The 23,379-nt window shown below is 39.5% G+C and overlaps 1 protein-coding gene across 2 annotated transcripts in view; it reads left to right on the forward strand.

Moving 5' to 3' along the window:
- The first annotated feature begins 430 nt into the window (after positions 1 to 430).
- Positions 431 to 23,379, forward strand: part of Ibtk (inhibitor of Bruton tyrosine kinase) — a 67,559-nt gene continuing 44,610 nt past the window's right edge. Inside the window, exons 1-8 of one of the 2 annotated variants that reach the window (XM_028756202.1) lie at positions 431 to 633; positions 6,125 to 6,809; positions 12,838 to 12,934; positions 15,396 to 15,520; positions 18,943 to 19,053; positions 20,432 to 20,602; positions 22,646 to 22,763; positions 22,853 to 23,033. In XM_028756202.1, the coding sequence (XP_028612035.1) occupies positions 6,489 to 6,809; positions 12,838 to 12,934; positions 15,396 to 15,520; positions 18,943 to 19,053; positions 20,432 to 20,602; positions 22,646 to 22,763; positions 22,853 to 23,033 (1,124 nt within the window). In that variant the 5' untranslated portion in view covers positions 431 to 633; positions 6,125 to 6,488. The remainder of the gene's footprint in view (positions 634 to 6,124; positions 6,810 to 12,837; positions 12,935 to 15,395; positions 15,521 to 18,942; positions 19,054 to 20,431; positions 20,603 to 22,645; positions 22,764 to 22,852; positions 23,034 to 23,379) is intronic. The other variant, XM_028756203.1, reaches the window with a different exon arrangement.

The following is a 23,379-nucleotide window of genomic DNA, read 5'->3' on the forward strand; positions in this document are numbered from 1 at the left end:
CGGGGCACAGAGCAGCAGGGCTGAGTCTTGGGGAGAGGACACCTCTGGTTTTCCAGTTATCCCACTACTAGTGATCCGAGAGGCAACTTTTCTAAGATGCCTACGTTTCTACGAAGTGGTGCTTGGGCATCCAGCCAGCTCCTTGTTTCCTCCATCCCGGTCTTAACTTCCCTTCCGAGTCTCGACCTGCGGGGAGACAGATCTCCTAGGGTGACATCTGGCCCCAAGAGGAGCAGTACTGGTTCTGAGTCTAGGGCGGCAGCCAGTGTCTGCACCAAGGCCGTGAGGGTCAAGATCCTCTGGGACTCTAGGGAAAGGCCACAGCTGAGGTACTGCCACGCTAGGCCTTGTGGGCAGGTCCCGACCAATCACTGTGGGGTATACACGAACTCGGGCCAATCAGCGCTCGTCTTATTCCCGAGTCCCGCCCGCTCTAGCACAGGTTCCCCGAACCCCGTCCCGGCGCCGACAGTCGTGGCTGTCGCTTTCGCTGCAGCCGCCTCCGGAGCTGACTCGGGCATCCCGGCTCCTGGCTCCCTTCGTTGCCCCTGTTAGCTTTCACTGAGGATGAGTCCCTGCGCGGCCGCGCGCCTGCCCCGCGGAGACCGCCGGCGCACCTTCATCTAGCGACTGGTGAGGGCGGGGGCGACGGCGTCCTGCCAACCCGGCGGGGGAGCGGGGCCCGGGGACGGGACTCGCGGAGGGGGGCGGCTGCGAGCTTCGCGCCGCGTGGCACGGGCGGGTGGCCTGGCAGCGCAGCTCCGCCGCCCTTGCCAGCTAATGAATGGCCTTGTCCCGTGAAGTGCTACGTCGCCAAGCTGCCCGACACGCCCTCCAGCGACGTTGCATTTCTAGTTCCTAGGGTTGACTGGTGTCACCTCCCTTGGATCCCTTCCTAGAGGCTCCCAAGTCTCTTAAACCTTTGGAGTTAACAAAGTTTGAGGTCACGCGGGCCTTTCTGAGTTTGCAGGAGCAGGTCTTCTTGAACATTTGCTCCTGGGTGGAAATGGACAGGGGTCTGTTCTGCAGAGTCAGGATTGAGGGGCCTTTTGTTCATAGCTATCAGATTGCAAAGGAATTTTGGTTCAGAGGGGAAATGGCCAATCCTGATTTAAGCCAGCTTTGACTCTGTTATCTGACATAGTCAGAAAACTTGTGTTAGCCAGAGGGAATATTTTTCAAGGAGTATTTTTCAAGTTGAGTAGCACCTGTTTCCATTTACCTCGGAGTAGGTAACATTTGAAATTATTTTTCTCCAATAGATAATGTGGCTACCTCCTTAATATGCAAATTCGCAACTTTTTTTTTGATCAGTTCATTTCTCTGTGGAGTTACTTTTATTTGTTTTTAGTTTTAGAGACCTACTTCACAGTACCTGAGAACAAAACTATTTTTTTAAAACATGTTTTGCAAAATTGAGTCACATCGCAGCTTTACAGTTTTTCAGTTGGATATGTTAATTTTCGTTTTTTTTTTCCCTGTTTAGTAAATTTTGTTTGAACAGCTTTCGGTGTGCTAATCTTTGTGTTATGATTTTGTTTCATTTTTAACTTTCAAGATGCTTGTGGATTATAAAATTCTATACTGAGTACACCCATTAAGGGGTGTCAGTATGATTTATTACTTCCATCGACACATACTAGTTTCTTATCACAGGGGAATAATTCTTTACCTCATCCAGAGAGTCGATAATTCATTCCCTCAATTTTGGACAAATTTCCTGTAATGAAAATGAGATAGGTATTGTACTGAAATTCTAGATCTTTTACACAGAATATTTGAGAAAAGCATTCAAATCCAATATTAGCAGTTCTAAATTATTGAGGGTCCTAACATTGTAAGTGCTTATTTTTAAAAATGTTTTTAGGGCTTATAAAAACATATCTTTGATTATGACTCATAATCTGTAGGTTGTAACATTTAAATTAGTACAGATATAAGTGTACAGGGGAGGTGTTTTGGTTTTAAAGAGCCCAGTAAACAACAACCTTGCTTTACTGATTGTGAAAATCATGACTTTACTGTACTGTACTGAGTTTAAACTTCTTATATGTGGGCAAGGCATGTATATCCAAGGGAGGTTTTCACCATTAGCTCACAAAGGAAGAAATGGAGAAATAAAGAGCTCAAGTCACGTGTCTGTGGTCTTAAGAGTAGCAATCCAATTCAATGACCTCAAATGACAGTTTTCTTGACTATTCTATATTACATCCTGTTGACATTGCTGTTTTGAGAGAGCCAGTTGTTTGAGAACTGATGTCCAGAGTACTCCTCTCATTGTATGATTTTAAAGTAAGCTACTTGTTTGCTCACAGTAAGGTGAAGGTAGTCGTATTTATAAGGGCAATAATGAAGTTGAAGTGAGGCATAGTTAACTTAGATAGTTCTGTATGTACAAGTCTGTATGGAAGTACGAAAGATGGTATTATGTTTGTAAGCACCGAGAAGTGCCTTTCTAAGGATTTGGATGAAAAGCATTTGAAGTAGAAAGGCCCTAATATAGTATTGATATTTTCTGACTTATTTACTAAGATGTCCTATTTTCAGCTTTAATTTTTGTTAAATCCTTGTGCTATATGAATGAAATGTCTCATTTAGAACAGGTCAAGAGATATATTTTAATCTCATTTTTACAAATGAAAATATTGAAGCTTTGAGAAAATTCAGAGGTATGCTCAGGGTCCTTAGGGAAGCTATGTACTTGGGTCATGGTACTGAGCAGTAGCTGAGGGAAAGCTCACAACTGATCTGAAAGAGAGACAGCGACTGAGACTGTCCAGGCCTGGTTTGAGCTTTTGAAACCTCAAAGCTCATCCCCAGGGACCACCTCCTCTAACAGGGTCACAGCAACACAGCCATACCTCCCAGTTCTTCCCAAACCGTTCAACTAACTGGGGACCAAGCATTCAAGCATAGGAACCTCTAAGAGCCCATTATTCTTTATACCACTACAAATATGTATGCCCATCTGGAACTCTTTTTTTTTTTTTAATAATGTGATTATTAAAAAGAGTATTTATTTATTTATTTAATGTATGTGAGTACACTAGCTGTCTTCAGACACACCAGAAGAAGGCATCAGGTCCCATTACAGATGGTTGTGAGCCACCATGTAGTTGCTGGGAATTGAACTCAGGAACTCTGGTACAGCAGTCAGTACTCTTAACCACCAAACCATCTTTCCAACTGCCCTTTTGGAATTCTTTCTGGGCTTTGAATAAATATAATTTTTTTTTTTTTTTTTTTGGTTTGAGAATTTCTTACATGCATATAGTGTGTTTGATTAAACCCACTCCACATTTCTTCCCCTCCAATTTCTTTCCTGTCCTTCCTACCACTATTCCTTTCACTTTAAATGTGTTCTTTTAAAAAAACAAAAAAAACCAAACCACTTAGATCACTTAATGTGGCCAGTATGTACTTGGGTTATCTGCTGGGGTGTGGGGTGTGGGTAGCCTCACAGGAGCCACACCCCTGATGAAAACTAACTTTCTCTCTCCCATTAGCCATCAGTTGTCAGTAGCTTTTCATCTAGGGAAGTGACTTCCTGACCACCTCCCTGTCCTATGCTAGGATTTTGTCTGGCTTTATCTGATTCAGCTCTTATACATTCTGTCAGAGTGGTTGTGAGTTTGTATGCCCAACCACCCTGCTGTGTTAAGAAAGACACTGTTTTGCTGTAGACTATCTCTGGCTCTTAAATTACTTTATCTCCTCTTCCACACTAAAACTGGAACCTTGGGAGGATGGGGTATGATTCAGATGTCCTGTTTAGGGGTGGGTACTCCACAGTCTCTTATTCTGCATGCTGACCAGTTGTGGGTCTCTATGTTAATCATATCTTCTACTAAAAGAAGCTTCTCTGCAGAGGGGTGAGTGATGCACTGATCTATGGACATTATCAAGTCCTTAGAAACTAGTTAAGTGCTGTGCTCATTTAGCGGAATAGTAGATTCTCAGACAGGGCCTGTGACCTACCCAGTCATAGGTTCTTAGTCCTCAGAATGGTGCTCAATGTGAGTTCTGTCTTATGGAGCAAGCCTTAAGTCCCATCAGAACATGTTTACTCTGTGACATTTGTGCAACTATTAGTTGTGTAACCTTGCCAGATTGTTGTTGTAATTCACAAAGTTAACAGTTGGGTAAGACTGTTGATTATTGTTTTTTATTTTTGTTGTTGTTGTTTTGGAGGGGGGCTTGGATATATTAGGGGAGTGGGTGGTTAGATTTGTTTTTAAAACAGAATTTGTAGCCACCTGTGGCCACGGATCACCTGGGTTCACCTGAAAGGGGGGCTGGGAATGAAAAGGAGACAGAGGGCGAGAAGAGATGAAGCCAAGACAAAGTTCTCTGATCAAGGCTCCAAGCTTTAATGTTCAGCTCTCAATTTAAAGGGAAAGACCCCACCAAAACTCTTTCTGGTTAAGTCAGAGATGGGTGGGATAATCCTTGGTCATGGCTGGAGATGTCTCAAGGCAAGCCCAGGGGCAGTTCTTCTAAATTCTGTGCATCCTATCACTTGTGGTAAACAGGGTCTTTCAGGCCTGCTCAAGGCTGGGGGGAAGGGCACAGAATTACATTCTTTTTTTTTTTTTTTAAGAATTATTTATTTTATGTATATGAGTACACTCTCTTCAGACACACCAGAAGAGGGCATTGGCTCCCATTACACATGGTTGTGAGCCACCATGTGGTTGCTGGGAATTGAACTCAGGACCTCTAGAAGGTCAGTCAGTGCTCTTAACCACCGAGCCATCTCTCCAGCCTTCAGAATTACATTCTTAACTATGGATGAATGTAAGGCCCTTGAACCATTGTTCAGGACTCAGTGTTGACTGGCTAAAACCTTTGTGGTGGAACAATAGTTGGGGTTGAACCATGGCCAGTAGCTAAGTTAGCTAGTTATACTTAGTTTTCTTCAACATTTCACATCTGTCATGTATTTTATTTATAACTTATTTGTTCCTTGGTTTAGACTTCTGTGCAGTTTCTTTTTTTACTGCTGTGATAAGACACAATGACTAACACAGCTTGTAAAAGAGTTTATTTGAGGCCATGGTTTCAGAAGGTTAGACTCCATGATCACGGCAGAGCTAAAGTATGGTGGTAAGATGAGCTGAGAGCTGTAGCCAGGAGGCAGTGAGAGCAATGGGAATGGCTAGTCTTAAACTTTAAAGCTGGCCTCCAGAGACATGTTTTATCCAGGGACATTCCTCATTATCTTTCCCAGAATAGAGCCAACGACTAGGCACCAAGTATTCAAAACTATGACCCTATGGGTCAGAAACAGGTCTAGAGTTAAAAATCAATGAGTTTATTGCTTCATTGCTCTCATTTCTAAAAGGTGAATCATAGTAGTCAGTATCAAAAAGCTAGTTAGATGCTAACCTATTATATATCTGTCTAATGTGTATGTGTACCAAACTTTCCCCTGTACACATAGTGCCTGTTTCTGAAAACCCTTGTAATTGCTTCCCCCTCCCCCTCCCCCCCAAAAAAGATTGGATAGTAAGGAAAAGTTTACACAGGGAAGGGCTTTATCAGGGAAGGACTTCCTTCTTTTGTCTTCAAAAGTTTATATAGCTTCAAGAGTTACATTGACTCCCATCATCATTTTACACTTTGAGCTTTCAGTTCATATTTTTGTATGCATTGATTATAAAATCCTCTTGTGTTTTCATAGCTTCCTTTGTTATCTTTGTCTCTGAGCTCTTCTGATGCCCTTAGTTTAATTATTTCCCTTGTAACAAGGGACCTTACAGGTCAGAAGACTCATTGCCCACCATCCGTTAAGAGATGAAATGTTGATTGTTTTGGTAATGGTTAAGGTGCAGTTATAGTTGGTGGCCATTTGGAAGAGGGTTCTCTTGAAGACAACAAGTTAGCTCTCGGGACATAGCATATAGGATGTAAAAATACAGGAAATAATGACTGAAGATATGTAGATTCTGGAAGAAAAGAGGCCTACATGAAAAATTGATGTGTATGTATGTTTGTTTTTGTTTTTTTTGCTTTTTTTTTTAGTGAATTAAGGGCATTTAGATGTGGAGTTCCTTATATTGTCAAGTACTTGAAGTACTACAAGTAAGATTTGTAACTTTGCTTTTACTTTGTCTCCCTGCAGGTCACCCTCGCAATTATGGCTATTTGAAAGGCTCAGACAGTGCGGAGGGGGAGTTCCCCTCCTCACTCCCCCTTGGTGCTTGACTCCAGGAATAATTTATAAACTGGGAATTTTTTTAAATGAAGAACTTGTATTTGATATGAACTTTATAGAATTATTTATAAATTTTTGATTTAAGTGCCAAAAGATTATACAGAGATATATAGTTTTATATAATTGTTGTGACTACTTAAATTATAATCCCCAAAGGGCCATCTCTTCTTGATAATTCTTCCTGAATAGTATCTTTGTGTCCTGGCTTTTTCACTTTTAAAATTTACTTTGGTGACTATTCTGAAGGAGTAAGCAATATAAAACAATTAGGATGGATTCAGCCACCCCCGACTGCACGTCAAAATGCCGATCCCCGAAGCATGCTCTGGATGTCCTTTCTGTGGTGACAAAGGGGAGTGAGAACCAGATCAAGACCTTCCTCTCCAGCTACTGCTACAATGCTGCAACTGTCAAGGATGCCTTTGGCAGGAATGCGCTCCACCTGGTTTCCTCCTGTGGGAAGAAAGGAGTATTAGATTGGCTTATTGAGAAAGGGGTGGATTTGCTGGTGAAAGACAAGGAGTCAGGCTGGACAGCGCTGCACAGAAGCATTTTTTATGGACATATTGATTGTGTTTGGTCTCTGTTGAAGGTTGGTATCATTAGCTTATTTAAAACTGTTATCTATTTAAACATGTGCTCTTCTTGTTTCTTTTTCCTTTTATTGAAGACAGATTTTTTTTTCTCACATTATAATATTCTGATTATGGTTTCTCCTCTCTTTACTCCTCCCATGTCTTCCTCACCTCCTCCCTCATCTACACCCTTCCCCTTTGTACTTCCCATCAGAAGACAAACAAGCCACACCTTTAATACCAGCAATTGAAGGGAGGCAGAGGCAAGTGGATCTCTGTTAGTTTGAGGCCAGCATGGTCTATATTGTGAGTTCCAGGATGGCCAAGGCTATATAGTGAGATTCTGTGTGAAAACATGCTTCTCTGAGATAACAATAAAATAAAATACAATAAGATAAAATAAAAACTAACCCATTGCAATTAGACAAGACAAACAGAAGGGAATGAGCCCAAGAAAGTGCATAAGAAATAGAGACCTACTCATTCACATACTCAGGAATCCTATGAGAATGCTAAACTGGAAGCCATAAAATACATAGAAGAAAATATATAAGTATAAATGAATAATAATAAAACATTGAGGTTAAAAAAAAAGCGCAGACGTGACACTCTGAGGCAGGGGACCTCCAGTTATGCTGCTGAGTTCAGTGTCTATTGGCTATCTACTGCTGAGCGTGTAGCCTGCCCTCAAGAGTATTTTCCCAAGTGAGACTCCCTTGGAGAAAACTAAATTGCCATTTTCAGGTGGTTATCAATTAGAGATAGCTTCTGGGTCAGAGATGGGGCTTGTGACCTTTCAGCTCTCAGACACCATCTTGTGCAAGCCTGTGCATGCTGCCCAAGACTCCGAGTTCACATATGCTTTGGTCTGCTGTGTTTAGAAGGCCTTGTTTCATGTGTGTCCTCCATCCCTTCTGGCTCTTTCAGTCTTTTTGCCTCCTCTTCCATGGAGTTCCCTGAACCCTGGGGATCTGATGGAGACATTCTGTTTAGGACTGAGTACTGTAAGGTGTCTCACTCTGCACATTGTCTGCTGTGGCTCTCTGCATCTGTTCTTCTCTACTGCAGGAGGAAGTGTCCAGTGACATTGGGGCAGGGCACTGGTCTGCTCCTTTGGCATGTGCTTTTCTTAATCTATTTCATGTTGTGTTTTCTAAGAGAGGTTTATATTTGCTTGATACTTTTACTGTTATAACTCATCTTTAGATTTAAAATCCATACATATTTATTTACATATTTTGTGTAAAACTTTAAATATACATCAAAAGTCACAATATATCATGAGCTATTGTGTAATTTTATATTATGGGCAGTACTGTATGCTACTGGGGGAAAAAAACCTTGAACAGAGTTTATTTGAACAAAGAATGATTTATAAATTGGACAGCACCTAAAACCAGAGAGGTTCAGTGTGAGGATGCAGCTCAGGGGCAGAGTACTCACCTCATCTTCTCAAGGCTCAGGTTTCCACCTCCAGTGCCCACTCCCCCTCCACCTCACCCCAGAGGGGCTTACAGAGTGGAAGGCCTAATTACAGGTTAATTAGTGTCTGTTACTGGTCAAGTCTTCGTCTGTGTTTCTGTTTATATTAGTTAGGCTTCTGCTTGCTTACACGAAAACTTAACTGTTAAAGTTACTCTAGTGTAATGTAATTCCATTGAAAACATTTGAATAATATCTTTGAGTATTTAAAAGACTTGTAAGTTACCATTGACTTCTTTACAAGGGTACTAGTTGTTGAACATCAGTTAGCGGTAGGAATTATAATATATCTACTTGTTTAACTGGAATAAAATGTTTTTGGCTTAAAAATTTAATAATTAAAATAAACTTAATTTATATGAAATCTTTTCACTCAGTAGAAAGTGTTTTGAGAAATAACCAGTGTCATTGGACTAATGAATACTAAGTCATGCATTCTAAATATGTAACTTTGCTTTATATGGGCATTTTTTTCAAGTTTGTGCAGCTCAGAAAACAAAAAACAAGTCTTTCTATCCTCAAGCAATGTGGAGCTAAATTAGGAAGCTTATCATTAGTATTTTTATCTGTTTCATTTTTTTAAAAAGACTTATTTTATGTCTAGAAGTACACTGTAGCTGTCTTCAGACACATCAGAAGAGGCATCAGATCCCATTACAGATGGTTGTGAGCTATCATGTGGTTGCTGGGAGTTGAATTCAGGAACTGTGGAAAAGTGGTCACTTCTCTTAACCTCTGAGCTGTCTATCCAGCCTCATTTATTTGATTTTTTAAAAAACTTATTTTTACAATTTTTTTGTACTATATGCTCATCAAAATAATTTCTAATGAATATTGGATTGTAAATGTTGCTTTTATTTCCTCAGAAGAAACAGAGTATTTCCTTCTCTGTTCTAACCACCCCTACCTAGGCCTAGGCCTGGAAACTTCTATTCTCTGAACAATCTAATCTTCCAAGACTGATTCAATCAGCTTTTCTTGGCTTCTGACTGAATTGCTTTGCCTGGCCTTGTCCTAACTCTGGCAATATATTCTAATCTCTGGTTTCTTCTCATTCTCTGGCTTATTCTGTCTTCACCTTTGTCTAACTTGTTCTCTCTGTGAAACTATCCTGATAAAACTGCCATACACACTCAACACATCCCCTCAATTAGATACCTCTTTCAAACATGGCTGCTTCCTTCTACAAACCAACCTTACCTTCATTCTTAGGGACTGAAGGTGTGTACTAAGGGTGTCTGTATTCCCGCCAGGTCATACTGTAATCCAGAGCATGTCTGCATTCCAGCTGGGTCACATAGACCTAGACGGTCTTTGGATGTGATCCCTTGCCAGAGCAGCCATGTTACTGGATTAAAGTTCCTTGACAATTGATAGTACAATATCTATTTTCTGTAGCTAAATCGTCTTAAGGGCCCTACTTAAGACATCTTGAATAAATTTCTAAACATAATTCCAAAAATTTCAGTTTTGTCTATAAAAGGGAGAGTAGTAGTGCTTCCCCATATCTGTTCCCACTTCTGTAAGGAGCCTCACTTAGCCCTTCTCTCCATGCAGGGAACGCTAAGGAGTCAAAGCATTAGTTGGCTCCATTCTTCTCCTGTCTTACCTCTGTAGCCTTGCCTGCAGTCATTTTAACTTGTTGAGCTTTAGAGGGGCCTTCATTTCTTCTATCTGAAAGTTTATTAGTCGTAGTCTGTATTTAGGGCTTCAATTTAAACAGTTTTGATGTGGCCTAGATTTTGGACTTTGCCTGCTTTAGATTTTCACGGTGGTGTGAGTGTGCATTGGCTATGAGAAGCTGGGAAACTGTGCTCTGGCCGTCTTACCCTTAGACTGTCTAAGGGACTTACTGACCACTGATAGAAAACTAATAGTGAGTGAAGTTCACTGCTAAAACTTTTCTGCCAAAAATCTTCCAAAACTGTTAAGTATTTTCCTGTTGTAAGAGACCTGCTCAGCATGTGCTTTCCTGTAGCCTTGCAATTCTGTCAGTGGAAAGGGGTGCAGGACAAGGCCTCATTGAGTGGCTTCATGTCAGCTCCCTCATGGACACCAGAGAACTTCAGGTTTCACATATTGGCAACAAGACACTATAATCATGAGTTCAGGCGCAGTAAATTCACATCTGATAGAACTTGAGCTACAGCATTTTTATATCAAACGCCAAAATAAGTTGCTCAGTAAATATATACCCACGCTGTCTATATTCTCGGTCCTTGATTGCTGAATACAGGACACCTTGGCAGAGACTCTGGCTACATAAAGCTACAGTAGGCATAGCAAGCTAAGTATCATGATTTTGACAGCTTTATTCCATGTGTGATGGAATGCCAAAAGCTTTATGTGTATAGGATTCTGCTGCGTCTGTTGCAGTGTATTTTAAATTGTTTGATTTATAATATTGAGGTGTGCCTTGGGCCTCACATATGGTAGGCCAGAACTCCATGGTGAACTATACTTAGTCGTTTTTACATTTGGAGACTGGATTTTGGCCAAGGTGAATTCAAACTTGTAATCCTGCTGGCTAGCTAGGATTGTAGTCAAGAGTCATGACCCCATGTGCCATTGTCTTATTATACTGCTGTTTACTCATGGGTCAGGAAGAACTTGCTTTGATTTTTCTTACTGCTATGGAAACCTAATAGAATCCCAAAGTCATATGGGTTGAATGACAACTAACTGCAAAGTATTTAGAACAAATATTGTTTGAGTGTATACTACAGGCCAAAGATCGATGCATTAGAGACATTATAGACATTACAGACAGTGCAGTGAACATGACTGGGTTCCTTTTTTTTTTTTTTGAGTTTTTATACTAATATAGAGAGATAGTCAAAAATAAATGTAAATAAGAAACAGCTTTAAAAAAATCATGTAGTGTTTGGATTTTGCAAATAACAGAGACCAATGGTAGTAACGTAGAGCAAAAAGATCTTAAGATGATGTCAGACACCCACAGAGGAGACAGCCAGGACTTCCAAGTGACCTTAGACCTAGAAACAAGAACTACTTTTCAAACCAATATAGACTAACTATAAATATAACACTTTATCTGTAATTTTATCTTCCTCTAAATCCCAGTAATGATAGTTTTTATCTTATAGTGTTTAGGGCTATATAGTTAAATTGAAAACAGATGTTAGTGTTTTCAGTACCATTAGTGCTCTGTAATGAAATGATGTATAAAGTCCATCTGTTTTACACTTAGAAGACTATCATAAAAGTCTCAAGCTCTTAAGGCTACTGTCAGCTTAAACACTATTTTGTAAATTACACATTTGGGGGATATATAAAGAGAGAATTATCTTAAGTGACATAGACTCTACTGAACATATGTACCTTTAGCGTTCAAGACAAATATATTAGAAAGTAAGGAAGTCCTGGGGGTTCTAGAGAACAAGAGTACAGTCTTGTATTCTGTTGAGAGGCCACTGCATTGGATCATGTAGATACATGTGGTCAGTAAGGCCTAGTAGAAATACATAGCAAGCTAAACTCCAGGGATCTGAATTACTGAGTTCTCATTTGACGTGTGTATAGTTTGGAATATTATGCTTGTCAGTCTGCCTTTCTTATTCTTGTAAGACCAGGATAGGTAAGATGAAGGAAACAAGGCACCGATGATCACATTACAGGAGACAAATGCTGACTACTGCTGCCTTTGCTGTGAAATCTTTCCTATCCTTACATTTATAGAGATGAAATAGAGTATAAAAAGTTAGTGGGTCTGTAAATGTGCCTTACTACATATATACAGATGTAGGTCCTTCCAGGCCATCAGATATACCGCTTCTGGTTTGTTTGAAGTCACTGTAACAAAATACTTGAGGTAAGTTGCCTTATGATAAAGAAATTGGATTTTGGTGTGTGTTTTTGGAGATTTCACACCATTTCTCATTGGTCCCATTGCCTGGGGTCTGTGATAGCACAGCACATCATGGCCAGGAGCCTGGGTGGAACACTCAACTCACCTTGTAGTGTTTGCAAACAAGAGGAAGAAGACAACACTGTAGCTCCTTCAGTAGTGCAGGACAGTGATGGAGACTTCCTGTCAGCCCTACCTGTCAGCAGTTCGCCACCTCCCAGCAGTGCTACAGGAGGAGACTCAGAGTCTCAGTGGAGAGGTGTTTACCGTGAAACCTGTCATCTCTACTGCTAACTTAAATGTCACCTTGGGGCTAGAGAAATGGCTCTGTATGCTGCACCTTAGGGGACTGGAGTTTATCTCCCAGCACCCACATTGGGTGGCTCACAAGGACCGGTAATTCTAGCTCTAGGGGATCTGATGTCCACTTCTGTGTCAATGGGCACACACACACACACACACATATACCCCAAAACCAAAATTTTTGAATGTTATTTCTTTCTTGGTCTACCAATAATTGAGCATTTGATATTTTTTAGTTCTTTTGTATATCGGAGAAAAATGTCTGTGGCTATGAGAGATAATGGTTATTTTCTGTTTTCAATGTGTTTATGGGGTTAATCATTTGATTTTGATATATAAGAGTAGATGTTACTGATTTGGAATAAATTGATAATATGTACTTTTTTCCTTAGCATGGTGTAAGTTTGTATATGCAAGATAAAGAAGGATTGTCACCGTTGGATCTTCTCATGAAGGACAGGCCAACTCACGTTGTGTTTAAGAACACTGGTAAGAACAGTACCACAAACACAGTTTAGCCAGGTGCAGCTTTGGAAACTCACTTCACTTTACTTTACTTTACTTTACTTTACTTTACTTTACTTTACTTTACTATCTGTCTGTCTATCTATCTATCTATCTATCTATCTATCTATCTATCTATCTATCTATATTCTTTAATCATTTTTTTCAGTTCAGACTTTATCCCCTTCCTGGTTCACCCTCTGACTATTCCACATCTCATATACCACCTTCCCGCCCCCTTCCCCTGTCTCCAAGAGAATGTCTCCACCCCATCAGACCTCCTCACTCTCTGGGGCCCCAAGTCTCTGGAGGGTTAGGTGCATCTTCTCTGTCTGAGTCCAAAACCAGCGGTCCTCTGCTATATATGTGTTGGGGCCTCATATCAGCTGATGTATGCTGCCTGGTTGGTGGCTCAGTGTCTGAGAGATCCTTGAGGTCCAAGTTAGTTGAGACTCCTGGTCTTCTTATGGCTTTGCCCTCCTCCTCAGCTTCTTCCAGCTTTTCCCTAGTTCAGCCACAGGGGTCAGCAGCCTCTGTCCATTGGTTAGGTGTAAATATCTACATCTGACTCTTTCAGCTGCTTGTTGGGCCTTTTGGAGGGCAGTCATTCTAGGCCCCTGTTGGTAAGCACACCATAGCATCAGTAATAGTGTTGGGCCTTGAGGCCTGCTCCTGAGCTGAATCTCAATTTGGGCTTGCTGCTGGATCTCCTTTTTCTCAGGCTCTTCTCCATTTTTGTTCCTGTAGTTCTTTTCAGACAGGAACAATTCTGGGTCAGAGTTTTTGACTGTGGTATGGCAACCCAAACCTCCACTTGATGCCCTGTGTTTTTACTGGAGGTAGACTCTACAAGTTCCCTCTCCCCACTGTTGGACATTTCATCTAAGGCCCCTCCCTTTGAGTCCTGAGAGTCTCTCATTTCCCCAGGTTTCTGGTACATTCTAGAGGATGCCCCCCACCCCCCGGAAACTCTTAGTAGAATTCAATTCTGATTAAAATATTGAGCATTTATTTGTTTGAATATGTACAAAGAACTTTTACTTTTATGTCTGTTGGTTTTTTTTTTAATTTGTGTACTCAGAAAGTTTGTTTTGTCTTTTTAAAATTGTATGTCTGTAAGAGTTAAAATACAACCCACAGGGTTGGCATTTTATAATTTTCACTAGTTTAAAATCATAATGTGTACTCAAAAGTACTATTTTACCCACACATTTAAAACTTAAAAAAAATTATTTAGTAAGTGTCTTTGTGTGAGTGTGTGTCTGAATTTGTGTATGAATATGGGCAAGCTTATGTAACACAGTGCATGTTGAGGTTAGAGGGTGGCCCTGGGTGTTGGTCCTGGCCTTTCACCTATAGCACCTCTTTTTTTCTGCTGCATCAGTCAGGTTAACTGTTCTGCAACCTTTGGAATTCTCTTGCCTTTGACTCCTATCGCCTTGTGGGCGTCCTTGGATTATAGATCCTGTCTCCATGTCTAGCTTTTCCATAGATTCTGGAGATTTGGACTTAGGTCCTTACACTTGTGTGACAAGCACTTTTGCCCACTGAACCATCTCCCCAGTCTTACTTGCACATATAGCGTCACTTCTTCCAGTTTCTTTGCCCTTTCTGTTTTGGAAATGTGAATTCACAGGAAAGGAGAAGAGAATTAAATGGGAGTACTGCATAGTTTGTATCTAAGCTAAGTCAGAACACAGTCATCACCCCCACATGCACACCACATTGTACATGACATTCAAAATTTCATTCTACAGTATTTTCAGTCTTCCAGAACAAAAGTGAAGACTTATCACAGACTTACATCTGATTAAATTTTATATCAGTTTATATTAGTCATTATGATTTTGTGTATCCAGAGTGAACTATGAAAGTTAATGCTAGGCTTATTGTGTTGATTCAGACCTGTAATCCCAGTACTTGTGAGGTGGTGTCGGATAAGGAGGTGGAGGCCATGCTCTGCTATGCAATTAATTCAGAGGCCGTCCTGCACTGTGAAAATCCTGTCTCAATCCCTCAAGTCCCCTAAAAAACATTAATGTTTGTATAGTAACGTATAGGACCAGTGATATTATGCTCACTTTTATAAACACAGATATAATAGAGTTTTTTGGAAACAGGGTAGACATGGCAGGTGGTGGTTCATTGAGGTTACATGTTAGCTCTCAGTGAGGACACAGGGTACCAAATGCTGTGATTGCGCACATCAGATTCAGGCTTTTAACTATGATTTGGTGTTTGAGCGATAGAATTTCCTAGAATTATATATTGTATTAATAGGTTCGTATTTATACAGTACTGCAATTGTTCTAAATATGGGAGCTAAATCAGTTTCTATCGAATCATGTTTCAGGTAAACTGATGATTATTGTATGTCTGTAATTCGGCTAAGTTGTAATTTGCTTAAACTATTAACAGTATAAAGAAATCTTAATTTTTATTTCAGATCCCACAGAAGTCTATACTTGGGGAGATAATACAAACTTCACTCTGGGTCATGGAAGCCAGAATAGCAAACATCATCCTGAGCTGCTGGACTTGTTCTCCAGGAGTGGGGTTTATATCAAGCAGGTATTTTCAAGGATCATCTGTGTACTTTGCGAGATAGCAAACTTTGTATTTTATAGTTTGGATTTTGCACAGTTTTACTTTTTTGAAGGTCTAATGATGCAATCCATTAGGAATTTCCTACTTCTGTCCCTTTTTTCTTAACTGTATTAATTTTAGTCATATCAGGACTATAAGGTACCCTGGACACATGGAATGTTTGAAAGGGGTGCTAGGACATTTTTTTTCTTAAGTGTGTGTGTTGCAGGTTGCTGTGATTTTGGTGCATGGTCCTGAATTCCTAAATGTGAGTGGGTGTGCACTTTGAGCTGGTAACTTGTAAGGCTTTGCTGAGTGCTCTTCGTCCCTCTGCTGAGTGATGTGTTTTACTTGCACAGATTGGCACTGACAGCATGTGCCTGCTCTCTAGTGTGCTGTATGTGTGTGTGTGTGCTTACTGTCTGCAATGTTACTCTTCTCTTCAGCTTCGTTTTCACTTTAGTATTTAAAGCTAACAAGTCTGAAGTCTTATTTTTGCTATGTACTCTGTCCTCATTTTAATGCTAAGTTATTTACAGATCACATTATTTGAGTTCATCTTTGTTTTATGAGCTGTGTTAATCTTTCTGTTACTATAAAAAAAAAAGCCTGGGATTTATTGGAAGGAGGAAAGATTTACTTTGGATCAAAGTTGTGAGCCAAACATGTCTAGTTGGCTCTGTGTTTTGGCTCTGATGAGCTAGTGTAGCCTGTTGGAGCCTGTGGTAGAAGACACTGCTCCCCTAATAGCAGCCAGCAAACAGCGAGTGAGAGGGAAGACTGCTCTCCCATAGTCCCCTTGGGCGGGGGGACATTCCCATAAGGATCTTTCACTTACTATCCCCCTTGTTAAGTTTCTACCACCTTCCAGTGACACCAGCCTGAGGACCAAACCTTTTACACAAGAGCCTTTGGGGGACATGCCAGATTCAGGCTGTAGCATAGAGCTCTCTGCCAAGCCTCTTTCCAGCTCTTTCTGGGATAGTGACTGTGGTGTCTAACTTGATTCCTTAGCACTGCTCTCTCCCTTGTTGGTATTTACTTCTGACCCTTGTTGTTACTCGTTATTATTCTGTTTAAAACTAAATAGTTTAGCTGATTGATCCTCGGGAAAATCCAGACTCAATAGGTTAGAATATGAGGGTTTTTCTACTCCATAATTTCATTTGCTTTCTGAGTGAGTGAGTGTGTGTGTGTGTGTGTGTGTGTGTGTGTGTGTTAATTATAGAGAATGTTCAATTTTAAAAGGTCAGGAATAGGAGGCTGTATAGGAATGGGAAGAGACTTAAGAATTTAAGAATGGTATGTTGATGTCATTAAAAAAAAAAAAGCTCTCTTTTAAACCTGAAGAAATTTACAATACTGAAAGGGTGGAAATCATAAACCTGATGTCAGAGTCGATAATAAACTGAGGGAGATGAGCCATCAGAACAGTAGTGGAATGTGTTCACTACGTAGTCCCCGGGGCAGGCAGTGCTGAGGACACATTCGCTTGAGTAGTTCCTCCAGCGTTTCATACAGGGGCAGTTCATTTGTCCTTAGTTTCCTGTCTAGGAGCTCAAAATGGTAATCCATCCACAGCTGATGATGACTGATTGTTTAAGACAATCCTTCTCAACCTTCGTAATGCTGTGACCCTTTAATATAGTTCCTTATGTTGTGGTGATCCCCAACCATAAAGTTATTTTGTTGCTACTTCATAACTGTAATTTTGCTACTGTTATGAAACATAGTTTAAATATCTGTAATTTAGGATCTTGGACATGTGACCCCAAAGGAGTTGAGACCCATAGGTTGAAAACTACTGATTTAGAGTATTGGAAAAATATCTTTCTTTTCTGAGTTTTTATGTGGTAGAGCTAGATTTTGTGGTCTTGAGTGGGGCACTTTCGCAAGCAGTGAGGGAATAGTGGGTCCGTTACGGGAGGACCTACAGTGTGAGTGTCCGATGGCCCTGTTGTATGTGCAGTATAAGAAATTGATTTTCTTCTACTTGATGATATTAAGTTAGAACAACACATTGAAAAACAAAATATTCACTAATGAAAGGAAATAGTATTTGTGAAGTAATTGAGGATCAAAGATGTTTTATGAGGATGACAAGCTCTGTGGACAGGTATGAGAAGGAGAATTTTAAGTTTCACTCTGGGAAGAAGCTGGATGACTTCTTACTGAGCATAGTTAAGCCACTGAAAAAGAACTGACTCTGTAGTGTAACACCTAATGAACTGAATGAATGTCATGGGGCAGAGATAAGACCGCTGTATGTCCTAGAGAACTGAAGGGAAAAACCATGTCTAATTGTTTAAAAATACAGTGTTAAGTTCTGCTGTCATGAATTGTTTAGTAGTGGAATAATAATGAAAATATAGTTGGCTCACATATATTTGTTTTGACTCATACAATAATTTTTTTGTTTTATAAATTTTAAGTTTAAAACCTTGGGATTAGATTTTAGATTTTCTTTTATTTGTGATATTTGTACAGCTAAATGAGTATTTTATATTACTCTTTTTGGACAGGCATGCTGTGTTTTAGATGTCTAAGTAGTCCGTGGATTTATGTAGCTCAGTTTATAATTTTCTTATTTTCCAAAGGATTAGGATTTTGTGGAGAAGGACTCTAGGATTTCTTTTTCTTCTTTCTGTGACTTAAGAAGGAAGGAGTTAGGTAGAGCCACATAACGCTACAGTGAGACCAGCAAAATGCGGCCTGTAGGCTAGCCTGTAAGTACAGGCGTGCTTGAAACTCCTGTGAATATACTGTCTCCACCTTCTGACGATGCAGTCTACTGCTTCCATATGCTTGCTTCTGGAGGATGTGAGTGCTCAGTGTGTGTCAGCAGCTGCTGGAGCCATGGGACCTGAGAAAGGAAGTGGGAAAGAGAAAGACTTGAAAACACATGAAATTCTTTAAGGCTGTCTAATGAAATTGAAGCTATATTTGATAAAAACTGAGATCAAAAAAGAACACACTACTCTCCCAACTGTGCATTAGTCAAATGGCTACTGCTTAAAAATACTCTTTCCATGTTACTACTGTTTTATTAATAGCATAGAGTCTATATGATAATCTTTGTTCTCCATTTTGCACTCTTGTTGTTTGATATATCATTAAATTGGAAAACAAAGGACAACTATGTTTTGTCATTGAGACCTGCAAGCTCACACTTAGTATTTAATCTCCTACTTAGCTGCTTTTTTTGTTCACCTCCCATGTGGATGTTGATAGTGAGGCATTTATATTTTTTTATTTTTATTTTAGAATACTTGTACAGAGAATAGTATAGTGAATACCCCTAAACCCACTACCAAAATTATACAGTTAACAATATTCCACTTTAAAGAATAAAATAAAAGGATTTTTTTTTCAGACCATTTTAATAACATAATTCTGTTTTTCCTTAGGTGGTGCTTTGCAAATTTCATTCAGTGTTTCTGTCCCAGAAAGGGCAGGTTTACACCTGTGGCCATGGTCGTGGAGGACGGTTAGGCCATGGAGATGAACAGACATGCTTGGTAATTGAGTCATTACATAATAGATGTAGTAAAGCCATGATAAATTAGAAACATCACTTAATTTTTAATCAACTGTAAGGCCAAAATAATCTACAAAATTATCAAAAGCTTTAAGAAATCTGTTTCCTAGTCTATAGCATACAAATTAAAAGACTTAGATATAAAGTGAAGTATCTTGAAAATATTTGACTTATAGAAAATACTGAGTTAGGAAATATATGTATTTATAATATGTCTGTATGTGTATATGTATGTATATATACACACATATATACATACACACATTTATGTATATGCATATATATAAATTATAGAGTTGAAATTAAAGGTCACACTAATTATAAAACCCTTTCTCTGGAGAAGTAGTTTTTATTTCCTTAGACTATTTTGTTAAGATATACATGATCTAAAAAAGTGAGCAATATTTTATATATAATTATATATAATTATAATGTAAGTTTTACTAGTGGTAATTGGAAAAAACTTAGTTTATTACATACCAGAAAAATCTGCTTTGTTTTTTTCTTTTTTATAAGAAGACATCTAGCGTGTTTATCCTCTATTAAAGGTTTGTCATCTATTAGAAGAAAGCTACATCATTAATAAGTTCCACTGCTTGAGAATTTGGTATACTGCTGTTTAGTAAGTCTCACAGTGGTCCTGTGAGCTGCAAGTGCCTCTCTGCATGTTGTGCATTACAGTAACACTAAGAAAGGAGTCATTTATTGACCGCTTAGCTCTCAGATAAGGAAAATGAGGAGGGAAAAGTTAAAATTTAATTGAAATCAGATAGCTAGTAAGTGGCTGAGGGGAGCTTTGAGTCTAGGGTAGGTAACTACAGAAAACAGGATAATGTATACTTGTTTATTCCTTCAAGGGAGACTATATTCATTCCTTTCCTCCCTAAAATGCCAAATAGTGAAAGGGCTCCTTTTTCTCCTTATTCATGCCTTCTAAATTTGTATTTGGTATATAGTACGGGTTTAAAAATCACTTTGGTAGGCCTGACATTATGAGATTGATTAGATTTACAGGAGATCCACAAGTTTTCCACTGACCTGCACATATATGCCATGCGATTCATACACACACACACACACACACACACACACACACACACACACACACACAGATAGAGAATAAAAATTTTAAAAATGTTTTAAAACTCACTTGAATTATTTTATTGAAGTTCCCTGCTGTCTTTTTTTCTATTTTGCTCCTGAGCCATGAACATAAGTTATTAGCTTACCTGCCCTTAGATGAAATGGAAACTTAAACTCTTGCAGGTACAATCATACCATTTTGGTTCTGTGTGCATTTTTATATAAATGGTCATTACAGACTATTGTATTATAATAAAGGTAACTTTGTTTCCTAGGTTCCTAGGCTTGTGGAAGGACTATCTGGTCACAATTGTTCCCAAGTAGCAGCTGCCAAGGATCATACTGTTGTGTTAACTGACGATGGATGTGTTTATACATTTGGTCTCAACATGTTTCACCAATTAGGAATTATTCCTCCACCGGCTAGTTGTAATGTACCCAGACAGGTAAGCTTCTGTTTATAACCAATTAGGTGTTTCTTTGCTATAAAACATGGACAAAAGACATAACTTACTGAGTAATTATTTACTTAGTTAATGTCATTGTCAGTGATACATACTTTTTTGATATGACCCATGCTCCTCTGGTCCTAGAACCCTGGCTTGCAGCAGTGAGAGAATGCAGAAAGTACAGCTAGACATAGATAAGGAAAGCTTGAATCAAGTGCTAGTGTGCTTACTCTGATGAGGGCACATATTGTCACCAGCATCCCAGAGCCGCAGCATGTTTGTTAGGCGCAGCAAAGGGAAGGAGTTAGCTGGTCTTGGTAGGAAGTCTTTGTAGGCTACAGTCTCAGGCTGTAAACATCCAGGAGGAGGAGGAAGAAGCTGTAATTGCTAATCTGTGTACACACTGCTCTGCTGTTCATGAACAGGCATACTCAAGCTCTTGAGGAAAGCTTTGGCTTTCCTGTTGAATCTCACTCAGGTAAGGCTCTGCTGCTCCCTTGGGGCCGAGGAGTTAGTCTCCTCTGCATGGCTGTGGAGTAAGTACAGTTAGCTGAAGATCTCACTCACTCAGGGCTTCCCATGTTCCCTACTTTTTTCTTTTTTCATAAGAAAATTACAGTACAAATTGGCATTCATTCAAAGTTAAAAAGAAAAGCATATCCGAGGTTGTGCATTTGTGGGATTACTTACTAAATTACCACAAAGCTCACTGTGCTCCTGAGGGCAGGTACTTTTGGATGTCAGAAGAGTCAGCTAGAGCTAGAGTTACAGGTGGTTGTGAGTTGCCTGACATGGTGTTGTGAACTGAACTCAGGGTCTCTACAAGAGCAAATGAGCTGTTAGCCCATGAGCCATTTCTCCAGCCGTTGGTTAAACTTTAGAATTTAGAAGCAGAAATGAACCTGGTTTGAGTTTTCATTTTTGTTTTGGTTCTAGGAATTGAAATCAAGATTCTTACAAAGGGTTTTACTACCTAAGTTTACCCTCAGCCCTGGATTTTTTTAGTTTGAAAATTAATGATTATGTTTTTGAAATCAATTTAATATATACCTGTACAAGCAAGGCACTACCAAAAAAAAAAAAAAAAAAAAAAAGCCTTTGCTTATTTAAATGTGTGTCTGCTCAAATGTCACACTTGCTTACCTGAGGGTATGTGGTTCAACATTCACCATTCCAGCACATGGCCACCATCAGAAGGTGCCCGTTTCCCAAATATAGAAACCTTGTCCATGGAGTCCTCCAAACTAAAGTGTTACTCGACTCATCACCTATGTCGGATATTCTCAGTGCCCCACACTTTAAGTCTTACATGTTAAATTCCTTTTAGTTCAGTCCTGTTTCTAGAATTGTTATTTAATTGACATTTTTAGTCAAGTATGGAAGTCTTCCTCTTTTCTCTTCTGGATTGCTAATGGATTAGTAGTATCACTCCAGGAGATTTGTGTGCAGTGTCTACTTGGATACCTTCAAAAAGATCTGCATTCTCTAACTTACTGTCAACTTGTGGGTATTTAGCTTTGTGGACTTATGGCCACCTTAAGATCCTGAGTTAATAAATAGCTTTGATTTCCTAGGCAAGGGTCACATGACAGTATTCAAGACAGTTTAAGCAGGAGGGGGGGATGGTGAGGCTAGTGACAGCTCTGCTGGGTAGAGAGTCCAGATGTGCGTAAGACATTCCCTCATGAACGAAAGTCATCTGAGCCAGAATGTCAAGCTTGCTACCATTGTGAGACCCTGCATATTTCAGATTTAAAAATCACTATATAGTTTTTAAGAATGGTTGTTTTGTATATTGCTTATTATTGCTAAAATTTTAATGATTTTGGTTTTATACAATGTTATTTTGGTTTACTAACGCTGATGACTGAACATGGCTGCATCACTGTGTTCTGAGGATTTGGGTCTTGTCATGAGTGAAGAGATGTGTTAGCAGTTGCTAAGGCAGTAGCAGTGAGGAGGGTGGACTTGTATCTTAGAGAAACTTGCACTAGACTTTAGATATGTAGTAACTGCAGTCTTACATGTCATTTTAAATAGATACAGGCAAAATATCTGAAAGGAAAGACTATCATTGGAGTAGCGGCAGGCAGGTTTCATACGGTGCTGTGGACTCGAGAAGCTGTGTACACACTGGGACTGAATGGTGGACAATTGGGTAAGAAATCTTTAATGGCAATATCCAAATGCCACAGTATGATTTTAGAATAGGTATTTGATGGTGTGCTTATTTGTGTAAATTTTTAGGTCACTTACTGGATCCCAATGGAGAAAAGTGTGTCACAACCCCTCGCCAAGTCTCTGCCCTTCATCATAAGGATATCGCTGTGTCTTTGGTAGCTGCAAGTGATGGCGCCACAGTCTGTGTCACCACAAGGGGAGATATTTACTTACTTGCAGACTATCAGTGCAAGAAGATGGCAACTAAGTATGTGCATTTCTGGAAAAGAAACCTGTTACTATGAGATATAAGAACTCAGCTCTCTAGCTGCTTACCAACTGATAGCTGCATGCTCTTTGTGAGAAGACAGAATGGAAAGGAAAACTGAGAATGGTTTTCTTTGATTTTTGGTTTTGGACAAGGGTCCAATGGACATATAAAAGTTTTGTTTGCAAATTGTAAAATAATATTTTTGAATCATATTTAACATAAGATATGTCCCACAAAGTTTAGTTTCCTTTTTAATGTATCTGGGTCACATAACTCGGCTAACCCTCACTCTAGGTTTATAACATGATCACTATTTCATCTGTAGGCTCTGATACCTTATATA

This window comes from Grammomys surdaster, unplaced genomic scaffold, assembly GCF_004785775.1.
Source record: "Grammomys surdaster isolate TR1022 unplaced genomic scaffold, NIH_TR_1.0 126113, whole genome shotgun sequence".
NCBI classification, from domain to species: Eukaryota; Metazoa; Chordata; class Mammalia; order Rodentia; family Muridae; genus Grammomys; species Grammomys surdaster.